Source organism: Neovison vison, chromosome 1 (genome assembly GCF_020171115.1).
Source record: "Neovison vison isolate M4711 chromosome 1, ASM_NN_V1, whole genome shotgun sequence".
Classification (NCBI taxonomy): Eukaryota; Metazoa; Chordata; class Mammalia; order Carnivora; family Mustelidae; genus Neogale; species Neogale vison.
Window position 1 is genome coordinate 275,038,096 of NC_058091.1, and position 16,401 is coordinate 275,054,496.

At 54.9% G+C, this 16,401-nt stretch overlaps 1 protein-coding gene across 9 annotated transcripts in view; it reads right to left on the bottom strand.

The window, feature by feature from the left end:
• TCOF1 (treacle ribosome biogenesis factor 1) overlaps nucleotides 1-15,948 on the bottom strand; it is a 37,421-nt gene extending 21,473 nt beyond the window's left edge. For 7 of the 9 annotated variants that reach the window (XM_044231452.1, XM_044231442.1, XM_044231415.1 and 4 more), the window contains exons 1-13: nucleotides 15,790-15,948; nucleotides 13,360-13,415; nucleotides 10,257-10,402; nucleotides 8,117-8,190; nucleotides 7,188-7,374; nucleotides 6,504-6,577; nucleotides 4,300-4,527; nucleotides 2,863-3,075; nucleotides 2,427-2,645; nucleotides 2,100-2,264; nucleotides 1,760-1,936; nucleotides 1,350-1,601; nucleotides 1,053-1,259 (exon numbers count right to left, since the gene is read on the bottom strand). In XM_044231452.1, coding sequence (XP_044087387.1) covers nucleotides 1,053-1,259; nucleotides 1,350-1,601; nucleotides 1,760-1,936; nucleotides 2,100-2,264; nucleotides 2,427-2,645; nucleotides 2,863-3,075; nucleotides 4,300-4,527; nucleotides 6,504-6,577; nucleotides 7,188-7,374; nucleotides 8,117-8,190; nucleotides 10,257-10,402; nucleotides 13,360-13,415; nucleotides 15,790-15,897 — 2,106 coding nt within the window. In that variant the 5' untranslated portion in view covers nucleotides 15,898-15,948. The remainder of the gene's footprint in view (nucleotides 1-1,052; nucleotides 1,260-1,349; nucleotides 1,602-1,759; nucleotides 1,937-2,099; nucleotides 2,265-2,426; nucleotides 2,646-2,862; nucleotides 3,076-4,299; nucleotides 4,528-6,503; nucleotides 6,578-7,187; nucleotides 7,375-8,116; nucleotides 8,191-10,256; nucleotides 10,403-13,359; nucleotides 13,416-15,789) is intronic. The other 2 variants (XM_044231433.1, XM_044231460.1) reach the window with 2 other exon arrangements.
• Nucleotides 15,949-16,401: the final 453 nt, after the last annotated feature.

The window sequence follows — 16,401 nt, forward strand, 5'->3', positions numbered from 1 at the left end:
ACCTCCCTAGCGGAATCACAGGAACCTGCGTTCCACAAAGCAAAAGGGAGAGGGAAACAAACAAACGAACAAAAATTATAGAAAATGTGTGCTTTGATATAGGGAAAAAAAAGAAATGACTAAAGAGCGACAATTACAAATAATAAGATGGTGAGTGAGAACAGGGCATGAGTGATCTTCACTTTCCCCAACTTCTCTTTTCCAGGCTGGGAGAGACTCCTGAGTCTGCTCCCCATCAGCCTGGCCCCCTCCCAGGGCCGATGAACGAGCCTGCAGTGCGCAGGCCCCCTGCTGGGTGTGCAGGTGAGACCCCATTACCTTCTCAATCCTGCAAAGGCAGATTTCCAATTTGCAGATGAGTAAAACCAAGGTCCTGCGTGGATTCCTCACTTGCTAGGGCATGTTGCTAGGACCTGAACCCAGGCAGTCTGGCTCCAAACCCCCTGCCGTCTGCCCCTGCCCGACCTGCTCCCTCAGGGATCCCACCAAATGCTCTGCTTGGGCAGTTCACTCAGGCCAAGTGCCCTCCCACCCTCTGGGCCTTCATACAGGCTAGTTTCTTTGCCTAGGACACTCTGCTTCACCCGGTCGGCTCTTTCAGTCCACAGTTCCCAATGCCACTTCCTCGGGAGGCCCTCCTTCCTGGAAACCCCTAGATGCCATCACCTGCCATGCTGTTAGCCCACGTACAAGCTCTACTCTCAACCTTGGCACACCATGCTGGAGTAACCTGGGCACACGTCCATGCCCCCACCTACACTGGGCACTCCCGGAGGGAGACAGGACAGTGTCTGGCAGATGGGCTGCTCAACAGAGCCTGTGGAAGGCATAAGGACTCTCAACAGGAGCTCAAAAGGCCACGGGCAAGACCCTGTTGCCTGACAGGTGCAGGAGACAGAGTGAAAAGTGGGGAAGGAGGCTGGGCTGAGGCTGCCCTTGAGGTTTCTGCACACACAGGGGGCGGGGGTGGGGACAAGAACAGCCCAGAAAAGCCTCTCCTCAGCCCCAGGTTCTGGTGTGGGTGGAATGGCCTGGCTCTTCCTTGACCTCACCTGGGCGGGAGCTTTGGTCGCCTCCTCACTGTCGGAGTCCTCCTCACTGCTCTCCGAGGAGTCTTCCGGCAGCTCAGCTTTGACTTTGACTGGGGCCACTGTGAGCCCTGCCTTCCCAGGGGGTGCTGCGGCAGTCCCTTGGCCTGAGGGCCCTTTGGTGGGTGTAGAGGCAGTTTTCACGGTGACACCTTTCCCCACAGGCTTTGCCTGGAATGACAGGGGACAGCAGCGGGTCACAGGTGCCCCAGGGGCCACGTGAGCACTGGCCCTGAGTCAGCTGAATAAACTTGGCCTCACCTGTCCCACGGCTGGGGCAGGAGCGAGGTCCTCCGCACTGTCGGACTCCTCGCTGCTTGAAGAGTCCTCTGGCCCCTGGACGCCCCTGGCCATAGCTGGGGATGAGGCACAGGCTGGAGAAGTTGCTGCTCCCACCTTCCAAGGAGCTGGCGTGCCCACTCGCACTGGGGGGACCTTGGCAGTTGTTGGGGTAATGGGGGTGCCCTTCTTTGGGGAGGCCTTGATCTGGGGTGTTTTCATAGCTGGTTTTGCCTGAGAGGAAGCAGAAGTCAGAAGCTAGAGAAGGAGCCTGAATTCGGAGGCCCCATCTGCTCTGGGGTGGAGCCCCGCTGCCATCCTTCCCCTCTGCTCCCTGGGGAGCTGACTGGTGGGGGTGGTCGGGCTGCACCGAGGCCTCTCCTGAGCCCCACCTGGGCTGGAGCCGGGGCTGCAGGCACCTTCTCATCACTGTCGGACTCCTCACTGCTCTCCGAGTCATCCTTGGACACCTTGGCCTTGCCCTGGGTGGTCACAGACCCTGCCTTCTGAGGGGGCCCCTTGGCAGGACCTGAGGCAGGTCTGACCTGGATCTTCCCAGAGGATTTTGCCTGTAGTGAGACACACATGATCAGGGGAGGGGGCAGACAGCATGGCTATGTGCAAAGACACAGACCGAAAGGGCAAGCAGAGTCAGTGTGTGTGTATGTGGTCTGGGGAAGATGGCTCTTGGCCCTGAGTGGGAGAGAAGAGCCTTATAGGCAGGCGCCTCACCTGGGCCGGCGCCTCTGCCTCGCTGTCTGATTCCTCCTCGCTGCTGCTCTCTGAGTCCTCCTCCTGTTTCCCTACTGGGGTGGCTGACGGCCCCACCTTCTGAGGGGGCCCCTTGACAGGACCCGAGGCAGCTCTGAATTGGGAGTTTTGCCCCAAAGGTTTTGCCTGGGAGTAACAAAAGACGAGATCAGGGCAGGGGCCCACAGGGGACTGTGTGTGAGGGGAGACAGGAGGAGAGGAAGGCAAATGCAGGGCGCAGGGCCCCAGGCAAGGAGCAGGGGACAAGCCAACGGATGGGCTCTCCGAGCGCGGCACCTGTCTCCTCACCTGAGCAGGACTCTTGGCTGGGGGCACAGCTGCTGGGGCCTCCTCCTCGCTGTCAGACTCCTCAGTGCTACTCTCTGCGTCTTCCCCCTTCCCCTTCCCCACCTGGGCGGCTACAGGCCCTGCCTTGCCAGGGGGCAATGCAGGGGCCGCTTTCCTAGGGGACTCCTTGGCAGAAGCTGAGGCACCTTTGACCTGGGGGGTCTTCCCTGAAGACTTCGCCTGGAGGGAGACAAATGGAATCAGGGAAGGGAGTCCAGAGAGTGGACATGAGGAGAAACAAGAGACCAGACAGGGCAGAGGACGCCACACAAACCTGAGGTGAGCTGGGGTGGGGCTCTGAGCATGTCTAGGGCTCTTGCAGATGGCAGAGCAAGTCCTCAGAGGGCCTTCAGGGGAGGGGCTCGGGCTGCATGGACCCTCCCCTCCCAGGCCTCACCTGAAGTGGGGTCTTGGCAGCCGGTGCTTCCTCCTCGCTGTCAGACTCCTCCTCACTGCTGCTGTCTGAGTCCTCCTCTGGCTTCCCGGCCGTGGCCTGTGCAGCTGCAGGACCTGCCTTCCCAGGGGGTGCTGGGGCGGCCCCTTTCCCAGAGGTCCCCTTGACAGGACCCGACGCAGCTCTGACCTGAACAACTGTGTCTGAGGCCTTCGCCTAGTAAAAGAGAAGGGGTGGTTTGTTCCTCTCCTCCTCACCCGCTGGTGGGGACCTCAGGACAAAGTGGAGGCCTTAGCTGGGGCTCAGAAGACGCCGCCACTACTCTCCTCACTCTCTACCTTGACTGGTGCTCAGGGCTGGCCTTATTAGCTTCACTCTCACTTCTGGGGCCTTCCCAGCCCTGCCCGTCCCACTTGGCCACCACTGCCTCCTCCTCTGGGTCCGAGACAGACACCAGTTCCTTCGGCAGTCTTCCCGGATGCCCACACAGGGGTCAGAGCTGCCCTCGGCTGGACTCCTCCATCAGCGGGAGAAGCACAGGCACCAGGTATGGCCTGGCCCACTGCTGCACCCTGTGTGTAACAATTCTCACTCCCATTGCTGCCTCAGGGCCTTGGCACGTGCTGTGCTCCCCACCAGAATGACTTCTGTCTAAATGTCCATGTGCATGCCCCTGCCCCAGCCCTGCTTCAGGTCCTCAAAGTCTCTGTAAGGCTTTCCCTGAGGACTCTATTTTAATTGCCATTCCTACAGCACAGCCCACCTCACCCTCCTCTTAAACACCCAGCTAAGTGAACCTTATTTACTACATCTCCCCAGACCTGCGTGGGGACCGGGACCTCCCCTCCTGGGCCTCACCTGGCCAGCCAAGGGTTGCGGGGCCTTTTCTCACCACTGTCTGATGCTTCCTCCTCCTGGCTCTCCAACCCCATCAGCCTCCCAGCACCCCCTGCTTTCCCTCAGACGATCCAGGAGCCCATGTCCACCTACCCAGGGGAGGGGATGCCAGCAGATGGAAGTTAAAAGGATTCCTGTTAGCTAACAAACCATGATTTGGCCAGAAAAACCAGATGACCAAGCGATTAAAACTTAAATCCCTTCACAACAAGACCAGCTGGCCACATCCATTCATTAGACAGGGAAACTGAGGTAAAGCGGAGTTACTGATAGAGCGGGGTTTAGGACCACCCCCTGGGAAGCAGCCCTTCTAAGCTGCCACTCGGGCAAGACGTGCAATTTCCACGGATGGATGAAGCAAGCCCAACTGTCCTTGCCCCTCAATTTTCACACCCCCACCTCCTGCCCCCCAAACACCAAGGTGAGGCTCATTTGGTGGAGGGGCTGGTCATGCAGCCGTCTGGCCAGCCTCTGGGGGCCATGGAAGAGTCTCTGGCTGCAGGGGGCCCGGGATGCCGAGGGGTAGTCCGCCCCAGGCCTCACCTGACAGGGCGGCTCTGCAGGGGCGCCCTCCTCACTCTCAGACTCCTCTTCGCTGCTCTCGGAGTCCTCTTCTGGCACCTTGGCCTTGGATGGGGTCAGGGCACCTCCTCTGACTTGGGGGGTCACATCCCCTGCTTTCCCAGGTGTTGGGGCTGCTCCTCTTCCGAGAGAGTCCTTGGCAGGCACTGGTGAGGCTTTGACCTGGGGTGGTTTTACTGAAGGTTTCATCTGGAACAAGAAAACGCAATTAGGGAGGAATTACTCCTCTTTGCCTCTGAGGGGTAGGAGAGGCTCTATGGTTTATCAAGATCTTTCCTTGTATCCTCCCATTCTCAACTCCCTGAGACAGACGCCATCTTTACACTCACGTTCCAGAAAAGGACAAGAAGCTCAGGAAGGTTAAGTCATTCAAGATCAAAATGAAGGGCAAAATCATGACTAGCACCATGACTGTGTGGCCTTGGGGGCAGAACCCTCTAACACTATGCTTCCCTGCTGCCTGGCATGCACAGTCCACCCAGCCCAGAGGGGCAGTCTCTCTCCACCGAGAGGCTTACCCCGTCACCCCTTCAACTACAGGATCTGATCATGGTGGCCATCCCAAGGGCCAGGAGGCTAGGATTTGAACTCTGGTCTTGCCAGTCGCTTCCTGGGGCACGTTTCTTTCCACTATGGGCTTTCTTATACTTCTAAAACCCTGACATTTTCAAGGCAGGCAGTACCCTACCTCCACCTCCGTCAACAGAGTTCACCTGACCTTGGGTTCCTGGGGCAGCCATCTCCTCAAGTTGCCATGGCCTCTGGCCTACCAAAGCTGTGAGTCTGGCTGCTGGCTTTCCAGGGCCAGAAGTGGTCCCCTTTCCCGTGGCAGGGCTGGGAGGGATGGGAGCCTGAGGAGCCCTGATGGCTGTATCCAGGTGGCAATGGGATGTGGGGAGCGGCCTTCGGCCAGGCCTGGAGTAGACAGGAGGAAGGTCTCCACCTTCTCTGGGTGAGGCGGGAGACAAGGGAGAAGTACTCTGGGCACCAAACCAACTCGCCCCGCCCAAAATCCTGCTGGTTCTCCCTCCACACGCCCTTTCTAATAGGCGCCCTGGGGCCTGCCATCAGCCTCACAAGCTCACCAGCTGCTTCAACAGTCTTGCTGCTTTCCCTCTGCCCTGTCCTCCAACCCAGGCCACAACCAGCAACCTCCCTCCAACATAAATCAGACCATCTTACCTCCACTCCTGAAACCTTGCAATGGCTTCTCATAGAGCCCAGAGTACAAGCCAACCTCCTCCTGCCCATCCTCCTGGCCTGGCAGCGGACTGTGGCCCCGCCTACTCTGACCCCTCTTCTGTCCCTTGCACCTCATCCACAGTGTCACAGCCTTGTTGCTGCCCCTCGCGGCTCTCTACGTTTCCCCTAGCGACCTGTGACACTGTAGTCAAACTTCCCAGGATGCCTCCATGTACTCTCCATGTCTCTCCTGCCTACCCCTATATCCCCAAGGTGTGGATGCCCCATCAAGAGTGACTTCCTGGTCACAGCTACAAGAGGGGTTAACGCCATAGACCAACACCTGACCATCACTGACCACACACCTAGGCCTGGCATTCACCAGCGGGCCCAGAACCCCTCACCCAACTCACCTGACCATACCACCTGATGGCCGCCCTCCTACCCTGGCCCTTGGCTCGTGCAGCTATTCCTGCTGAAACACTCTTTTTCCTCCCCCACATCCCTTCCTGGTGAGTCCCCTATGCATCAAGGCCCTGCTCCAGTGCCACCTCTCCCAGGAAGCCTCCCTTGTCTCAGACAGGTTGGCGTCTCTCCCTGCCAATCTGAGACCTCTCTCATGCCCAACGTATGACAAGCAGCACCTGGCTCCCCTCCCCAGGCCTCGGCCTTTCCAGCTCCCAGTACATCCAGCTCCCTGATATCATTAATATCAGATATAAGTCAGTATGAAATTGACCAGTTTTTGTGTTTCACAGCACGGAGCTATGGATGTATGCACATACGGACAGCTCTCTGTAGGCTCAGATGCAAAGGGGACAGCTGGAAAGCCACCCGCTAGGATACATATGGGGGAGAAGGGAACCAGGATAGGAGATCAGAAACACTAGAACTGATTTGGCCCCACTGGTGTGTGAAGCTCCGGCCAGGCTGCTGGGAGGGTTAGAGGTTAGACAGCAGCTCCTGAGGACAGTGGCAATTACCTCCACGTAGGTCTCATCGCTCGAGCTGGAGGTCTCCTCGCTGGAGCTGTCAACCTGGTTGGCTGAGGCCAATCCTGAGGGAGGAAGAGGGAGAGGACTGAGGAACTGCCCTTCCAGACTGCCCTCCCCTCGCCAGCGCTCTGCCACGTCAGCCAATGAGAGGCAGGGGCCCTGTGCTCGCTTCTTGCGTGCGGAGCTTCAGCCCCACCTATCCTGAAGCCCCACAGCTGAGGCGCGGGCCACCTATCTCCCCGTGTTCCCACACACTGTGGCCCTGGGAAGGGTCAGAGACCAGGTCCTACTACACACACACCAGCGTCTGATGGCTCGGAGATCTCCTGCCATCATCACACTGAGGCAGGCAGGCAAATGCCTATTGGACATGAGACTTAGGCAAATCCAGACTCTCACTTGAGTCTCAGCCTCTACAGTGGGCCCCAGACCCACCTGAGAACAGTAAACCAGAAAATGCTCCATCACCACCCAGGGCTGCTCCAACTCCCTTGGCAAAGCCTGACCTGTCCCTGTAGTAGACCCTCCCTCATCGAGGTGTGGAGCCCTTACTGCCAAGGAGACACACCTTTAAATTCCAGAAGGTCCCACAGCCTGATAAAGCAGTGCCCGGGGCCTGCTTCCCCAGCCCAAACTCAGGGGGCTAGTTGTCTAGAGGTCAGCACCACTCACCAGGCTTGGCTGTGGTTCCAAGGGCTGGGACGCCACCCTCCTCTTCAGTTTCTGAAACCAGAACGGTATTTGCCGAGGGCTCTGCTGACTTCCTGGGGGACCTCCCAGACAGAAGGTGGGCCACTGCCTTTCCAGAGGCCGGATGTGGTGTGGAGTTCACCATCTTGCTGGCTTTCTTGGTCTTCGCCTACAAAGGACGGGGTGACAGACACGCTGGGTACAGCCTGGTGAATGACGAGCACAGACCTCTTCCCAGCCATGCGACTTTGGGCAAATTCCCTCTCTCCGTCCCTTACTTCATCTCTAAGGTGGGGCTGACAGTGGTACCCGCCCTCATGGAGGCTTGGAGAATGCCCAGTGGCAGTTCCTGGGACACCGGAATTACTTGCTAAGCGGTACTGAGTGGTCTGCTGTGGTTCCTAGCACTACTTGGCATGGCTGAGAGTGCACCCGGCAGTCGGGGACGCGTCCTCAGTTCTCTAACGCTGCCTCCTCCACTACCAGCGCATGGTCTTCCACTCTGAGTGGTTTCAGTCTAGAAAATGAGCTTCGTGCTTTCAGAACCACAGGCGTCTCATTCACTGTGGTGCCCCCCACTGCCTTCCACGGTGCCCGGAAAATAACTGGATGGGTCACGAGTTGTTGGCTGAACAGGCGACTGCAGATATGACGGGGAAAGAAGCTGTTACAGGTGCATGCTGTGCCCATGGGCCCGGAGCAGTGTGCAATGTTTCCACCTTACAGGAAAGGAAACTGAGGCCCAGAGAGGTGAAGGGATGTGCTAGGGTCACACGACTAGTGATAAAGGCTGACATCTGAATCCAAGTCAGACTGTTATCCACAACCCTATCTTTCCCTGACACAGGGGACTGTCCCCTGTAGGGCACTTCACTCCCACAGGCCACAGCTTCAGAGGTGGTCCTACTCACCTTGGCTTTCTCCTTTGCACCCGAAGGCAAAACCGGCCCCGCCGCTGAGGAGTTGGTAGCCGCTGGTCTTGGGGCTGCAAGACAGAAACACCCTCGGGCTGAGCCAGGTGAGCTTTTTCTCACTGAGAACAGACAACAGGTCTCAGCTCACCGGATGGTTCAACTGGTATGGCTGCCTGGTGCTGGCACGAGGACCTGAGGCTGAGCCCAGACTTGTGGGAAAGAGCTCTGGGGTGCAGGAGCCACAGCCAGAAGGAGCAAGAGGGCAGGGGGACATGAAAGCCACAGATCTGCGTCCCCCAGGGAGCCCTGGCTGGCATGAGACACTGGAGCCCCCAGAGCAAAGGGCTGGCTCACACGCGTGCTGCATACTACCTCGACGGCAAGGCCCCACTTCAGGGTGGGCCAGCCCCGCAGGCGACCACGCTATAGCCCGGGTCACTCAGCAGGACAGGGACGGTGGTCAGCCCACCCTTCCTTGGGCCACACAGAAAGCTGCTCAGGATTTCAAGGGTTTCTAGTGGAAAGGCAGCTGAACATGGGCCCAGGAACTGGTCAGATGTTAAGACTTAGAGATTCCTGGTGCTCTTACACCAGGGGGCTGTCTCCCTAGAGCTCAGACAGGACAAGATTTCTAGAGCATGCTGTGAATGCCAGAGGACACTGCGGAGATAAACGACATGGTCTAACTCCCTTCCTGACATTTAACTCCATCTCCCTCTCTTTTTAATTTTAGATGCATTTGTAAGTGGAGAGGAAGTAGAGAGAACCACACAGTACCAACCATTACCAACTTGTGGCCAATGTGATGTCAACCAGCCTCTCTGGCACCCTTCCCCATCAAGTATGATTCTGAAGAGAATGCCAGACATGTACCACGCTGCCCACAAATATTTCCATATGCTTCTCTCAAAGGGACTCGATTACGATTCCGTTATCACAGGAAAATTAATAAAATATCACTAAATAAGACTCACTAAATAAAAATTCATTAATATCAGATATAAGTCGGTATGAAATTGACCAGTTTTTGTGTTTCACAGCACGGAGCTATGGATGTATGCACATACGGACAGCTCTCTGTAGGCTCAGATGCAAAGGGGACAGCTGGAAAGCCACCCGCTAGGATACATATGGGGGAGAAGGGAACCAGGATAGGAGATCAGAAAACCACTCATTTTTCTTCCACATGCTTTTGTATGATTCAAAGTGAACCTGTTCTGCATTTATAATTTTAGAAGATTAAGAAAGATATAAGATATATTCAATACGATCTTGAATATTTTTTAAAACATGCTCAGGAAAAATAAATGGAAGAATAATTTGCCAAATTGTAGGCGGTAGAGTATGGGTAATTTTTTCCCCGTCTTTTTAACCATTTTCATAAATCCTATAACGAACAGTCCACAGTGAATCCTGGATTTCTTTTACAATCGGAAAATATACCTAAAATCAAGAAATTACCTTCTTTGTAAGCAAAACCCAATAACCTTGCAGAGAAAAAGGACGATTCCTCTGTGGAGTTCAGCTATGTTGGTTAAAGCACGAACCGTCCTGAGGACTTGGGGAGAAGGGGCTGGGCAGGCCTCACCGGGTCACCCTGTGAAAGCTCTGAGACCAGAGTGCCCAGGAGAGCCTCCCTGTGCTACCTTGTACTCTTTCAGAATGACAGGAAGCACAGCCCCTCCCCTGGCAGCCCATAGGCCAAACAGAAGGGATGCCTGTCAGCTGCCCTCTGAGATCCTTCTAGCAGCTCTTCTACAAATGTGGGCTTCTTTCCATCTTCATCAGAATCACCCGGGGGGGGGGGGGGCTTGCAACAATGTAGCTGTTGTACCTCAAATGAGACTGTAAGGGCCCAGCTCAGTTTTTGTTCACCACTGGATTCCCGGTATCCGGGACACAATGTTTGGCACGAGAAAGGGCTCAACTAAATACTGCAAGAGGTATGTGAGATGCTTCCAATCTTCTCTCTAAAAGGTCCTGGTCTTCCCAGGGCTCATTGGAGGGGAAGCTGGAGGTGGGCTCTCTCCCCAGAATAACCCAATATTCAAATGCCTGCCCCCCGAAACTGCAGGGCCCTGGGCTGAGCCCCTACAAACACACCGGCCGGAGCTCTCCCAGTGGGCAGGGTGCTTACTGGCTTTGGCGGCTTCAGCTTCTGCCTCCTCCTCCTCCTCCTCTTCCGAGCTCTCCGAGCTGCTAATGGGGTCTGACACTCGGGTTTTCTTAGCCTGCAGCGCTGCATCCTCCTCCGCCTTCCGCTTCTGGCCAACCTCTGAGGTTCTGCAGGACCAAGTGACTGGCTGTACCAACCAGGTGGCAAGGGCACTTCCAGGAGATTTGAAAAGAAAGACATGCCCCCGCCCCACCACCCCCCTGCTCCCCAAGGAAATGTGCACGGAGGGTTTCAGAACATGGTGTAATACACTTGTATTCTGCATTTTTACACATTTCATAAACTATTAGTCTTCAAAATAACCAGGAAAGGTCAATAACATTACATAACAATGGCCAACCATCACTGAGTGTGATGGGCCAGCACCTGTAGGCTGTTCCTAGGACCATCCAGACCCCCCGACTCCTCCAGAACTTGCAGCACCAGCACTGCCCTCTTTCTGGAAGACCCTGCTCAGCTCCTTCCTGTGCTTCAGGCCTCAGCGCCAATATAGACTCCTCAAAGGCCCGCCCCCACCAGTCTCTGCCCTGCCATCCTGTTTCGTTTTCTTCAGAGCACTTTTCTCCCTCCTGCTATTCTCCTGACTTCCTGCCTGACTCCCCAGCTACATCATCAAACCCTGGGGCGGGGAGGGGGTGCCGGAAGGAACCTCTGCTGGCTCACTATGTATCTTCGGCACGTCAGCTTACAGCTAAAAAAGAGGAACAACTGACTTACTCAGGGTCAGAGAGGAGGAATTTTGGAAGTCTGGGGCATGGGCAGGACATGCACCCAGATGGCTGAGCCCCTGCAGTGTACAAGGACCAACTCCTTTGACCTCACCCTCCCATCCCGACAGTGTCACTGTCTGTGCCCTGTGTTCTCCAGCTGGGCTAGCTGTGCTGTCACAGTTTGTGGTCCCCTGTTCCCAGGAAGGCCACTTGTTGGGACTCCCCTGAAATACAGGTTTCACTTATACTTATCAATTCATTCTGCTCCTCTCGCCCCAACAGAATGTAAGTTTCATAAGGGTGGGGATTCTTCTCTAGTTTGTCCCAGGTATATTAAGAACAGTTCTGGTTCATAGTAGCTGCCACTCAATAAATACTGGGCATGGGGGAGGATAAACCTCCAATGGTCAGGTTTGGCACCTTACTTACTATTATTGTATTTTACAGATGAAGACATAGACTCGAGGAAGCCAAGTTTGCCCAAGGTCATACAGCTAGTTCTTGGGTTTGAACTCTGCTGAGAACCATTAGACTAGGCTGCCTCTGGTGGGTGTAAGGTCCTCATTCAGTACCCCTCACCCACAGAAGGGACCAGTGACAACAGGTTCACTGAAGCGGTTCTCTAGGGAAGTGCCAGACACCTGCACACGCCGAAGGGGGTAAGGGAGAGGAAGTGCAGGGAGGGAACTGCACTCTGACCTTACCTTACAGCAGAGGGTAGCTGAGAACCGAGAGCTGACAGGGTCTTCACAGACCTTAGCTCTCCACTGGAAGCTGGGATCTCTTCCACATCATTCTCGCCCTTGCTTACACACCTCTGATGACAGGTAGCCTACCTCATTTCTGGATAGCTCTGATGACCAAGCTCTGATGACCAAGTATTCAGAAGCTGAAGCTTGTCTCCCTAAAGCAGTACCTCTGGGTCGCACTTCAGTCTCTCAGGACCCCAGACAACAGCCCACTTCCTTTGTCCTCAGAGATGTGCATACCTATCACCTGCCCCTTTGCCATCTCTTGTCCATCCTGGACAGTTCAGTATTTTCTATTCATTCAACATGGGACATGACTGCAGGTCCTTCACTCCCCTGGATGACTGTGGTCAGGCCAGTTCACAGAAAGGATGATTACCCCTTCCCTCTCTCTCAAACCATTCCTCTGTTGATATGCCTTTGGATTACCCCTCGCCTTTCCTGTTTCTGCATGTTTCACAGACATTTCACATGCAACATGTCCTTCCTCTCCCTCCAAACTGGGCTTGCTTCTTGCTCCATGCAAGTGCACAGGCCAGGCACCAGGGAGTCAACGAGCCCACCCCTCCAGACCATCCATAGCGCTCGGTCTCATCCCCTAATATTCCTGGAACTGACTGTCTGACTCTACACCCGCTCTGTTATTCCTGTCTCAAGCCCCATCAGCTCTTGCCTGGATGATGGTGTCTACAGCCCAACCAGCCATGCCGTCCTGCAGAGTTATCTCACCACTCTCCACTGCACACTTTCACAGCCCCCACTGCTCTTGGGGCAAACACACCGGCCGGAGACGCAACTTCTCACCACGGACGATGAGGCCTTGCATGGGTCAACTCTGAGAGCCATCCAGCCTCCTCTGCCCTGTGGCTGCAGCCACAGGCCTCAGCCCAGGCAGTTCCTTCTGCCAGGCCCACTCTACCTGCCTCTCCAGACCTACTGCCTCATTCCCTCCCCCACTCTCTGCAGCCCTTACACCAAAGGTCATCACAGGGAAACCTCCCTGAGACCCCTAAATGAGGCCCAGTTAACCTGTTTATGGGGTCTTGGCACCAGGTCCTTTTTCATAATTGTTACTGCCATTTTAATTTTATATTTATTTGTTTCATTCTTTGAGGCCTACATGATTCCAGTGTCAGCTCCAGGAAAGAAGGAACCATGTCTGTCTCACTCACAACAGTTATCTCCATACTTAGAACGGGACCTGGCATTTAGCAGGTAGGTCCTCATGGGACCTTTTGTGCTGGGAAGTATGTCTGCTTGCCCCAGTCAGTACCACTCAAACCTTTCAGAGACAAGGAGGGCAAGTACTTCCAGCTAAAAACTTAAGACAATGTTGTTAGCGAGAGGTAGGTACTCCATAAATGTTTGGTGACTGAATGAGTAACAAGCTGCTGAGAAGCTGTGGTCCTTGGAAGCACTGAACACAGCTCTCAATGTCCTCTCTCACTGTCAGACACCCATAGCTGTGACCTGGCTTCTCAGAGGCAAAGCCAGTGTCCACAGTGGGCCATGTAGACAGACTGCAGATCAGATTAGAAACCTAGCTTATTTCAAGCTGATGGCTTGGGGTGTCCCTAATCCACTCTTCCACCCCGTCAGACTTACTGTTGCCAGTGAGTATAGATGTCCATAAGGGTTACAGGCTGAGTCAGGAAACTTTTCTGCAGAGAAGTAAAGAGAAAGCAGCAATTAACTCCCAGCACAGTATGAGTCCTCCTTGGGCCCAACTCTCCACGACCTCATGGGAGACCTTTTGTGCTGGGAAGTATGTCTGCTTGCCCCAGTCAGTACCACTCAAACCTTTCAGAGACAAGGAGGGCAAGTACTTCCAGCTAAAAACTTAAGACAATGTTGTTAGCGAGAGGTACCTCTGAAAGACTGGAGTAAGAATGTTCCAGGCTAGCATCTATCCAGCAGCCCCGAACCTTCCAGGCACTCTCCAAGCTTAGAGGTCACAAGACAGAGTTTTTTCCACCCCCAGCCTTTCAAGAGTCTCTGAAAGGCCAGGTGGGTCAACGTTCCCAGGGCAGTACAAACCACAGCCCAGACATCCAAGGTGTCCTGTGGCATTTCCGCGGTCCACTCCTCTGCTGGGAAGAGACTGATGCCAGTCCTTGGTAGAAGCAGAGGGAACCGGGTGGAATCCAGCCCTCTGGAGCCAAGGCCAGATGGCCCACTCTGTAAATGTCAAGAACCCAGGGTGTCAAGTGCCCCAGAGAGGTCAAGTGAGCAATGTGAGGTGAGGGAAGCATCAGGAATCCGGGCAGAATGGCCAAGAGGCTGCATCTAGAGTCAGGTAGAGCTCCTCCACTAATTGGCTGAGCTAATCTCTTCACCTCATCAGACTCTGGGCTACTTCTTTATAACACAGGGATAAGAGCAGAATCCCCCTAGCAGGACGCTATCAGGCCTGAACAAGATATTCTAGTCAGTGTCCAGCACAGGGGCTGGTAACACACAGACTCCAATTGTCAATTTCACTCTGCTCTGCCCAAGGCACACTTGTCTCCTTACTGGCCCTCAAAAGTGCTGCTATTCTTTCTGCCTGGAATGCTCTTTCCTGATAACTACATAGCTCAGTCCCTCACTTCCTTAAGGTCTCTGTCCTCTCAGAGGTGAAATGTCACCTTCCCAGTGGGGCTTCCTGATCACCCTATTTATAACTGAGCCCTGATATTCCTTATCCTCCTTGCCTGCCTTAGTTTTATAGTTAATACCTATGATCACTGAACACACTGTATCATTAACTTTTTTTTTTTCAAATATTTGTCATCTGTCTGCTCCTGCTACATTGAGCTACATTGTATGCTCAGGATACTTTGGCCTAGACAAATGCCCCAGTGAAGATGGGTACTATCTCTTACCCCACTTACCTGTTAAGTGATCTACATGGAGTAGAAAGGCAATCAAGGTCCAAAGAGGGTTGAGAAAAGCTTGGATAAAGTCTTGGCCCATCACTCTTTAGGGAGATCCCAGAAGCAAGCATCAGAACCAGAGCCCACACCACAGCCAAAGGCAAGACTAATCAGGCCAATATCCACCAGCTTAAAAAGCTCCAGTGACTTACCACTGATCTTCAGATGAAGACCAAACCAACTACAGCAGGGCTCTAGCCGGCTCCCTACCCCCTCTGTCACCTTGCACTTCACACTTCAGCCACAGCGGACTTTCCAGAGGCCAGTACAAATGCAAAAAGTTCCCTCCCACCACAGGGCATTAGCACCTCTGCCTGGAATATCCACCTCCCTTCTCTCAGGTCTCAAATCAACTTCCACATTCCGGCAAAAGCAGTCCTGAATATCCCTGACATTGGCAATTTGCCATCCCTGTCTTACCACCCTACACCTCTCATTCTTGGCACCTAACGTGTTACTTTTGTGATTCTTGATTTATGTCCACCTCTCCTACCAGATTTAGATTATAAACCCTAGGAGGGCTGGGGGACCTTGCTCAACATTCTATCAACAGCACCCTAAGTACCAGAGTGAATTGCTGAAAAAAATGAATGAAGTAAGCAATGACTCCATCACAAGCTCGCATTCCAAAGCTGTCTGACTCAGTACCGGTGGGATGAGGGCCAGAGTTTCACCTCAAGTAAGGGGCCACAAGCCCCTTTCCTCGGCGCTCTGTGTCCTCCTCACCCTTCCCGGGGTCTGCTCGCAATTCACCCCTCAGACTCTGAGCAACCCTCTAGCCCTCCCGGGCCGCGCTGAGCCACGTGGCCCGAGACTTCGGAAACTTTAAACCGCCACTACCGGGAAGGCGGTGGAGGTAAGGGGCGCGGGAATTACAAAGCCCTGAGCGTCGGATCTCACATCGGGGCCCGCCCACTGCACAGCTGGAGAAACTGAGGCCCAGAAGGACAGGGAGCCGCAGCGAGGGCAGAGGCTGTGGCTCCTTCACTAGCCCCGGCCGCCTCCTAGAGCACCGCACGGTCCGGCTCTAGGCGCCCGCCAGGCCGCTAGGGGAGGGGGCACAGGCAGTCGCTCTCCAAATGTTGCACGCGGCCCAGACACACGGCCCGCGCACGCTTACCTGGCCACTCTGCTCCTTCACTTCCCGCGCCGCGCGCACATAGCCCGCCTGTAACAGATGCTGGTAGATCAGGGGAAGCAACTCCCGGCGTTTCCTGGCCTCGGCCATGCCGGCGAAACCGGGCAGTCCGCTCACCTGCACGCCCCCCTCAGTCCCCGCCCGCCACTTCCCTCGTGCCCTTAGACCTCGCGCGCCCCACTTCCGGCTCCTCTTTCGCCCGCGTCGCGCGGCGAACCGGGAAATGTAGTCTTATTTCCTGGAGTGGCCGGCTCCGCCCCGGTGGGTGAAAGGGGCGGAGGCTTAGAGGATAATGAGGCCTCCCATTGGCAGGGAGGGCGTGGTCAAACCTAGTCCCGCCTACTGGCCTTGATCTGAATGACTCCTTAAGCCCTCCAGACTTGCTCACCGCCGGCATTTGTCTTCCCTGTTCGCTGTGACGTCTGCGATAGCGTTTTGCTCATCTCTGTACATCTTAATCTGCATGTCTCTAGTCCCGAACTTCCAGTTACCCATTTATTCACTTCACAGAGTTTTTAGGACCCATGACTATTTGTCATTATTCATTCATTGCCTAAATAGTTTTTTGAGCACTATACTTCAGGCTAGTGCTCA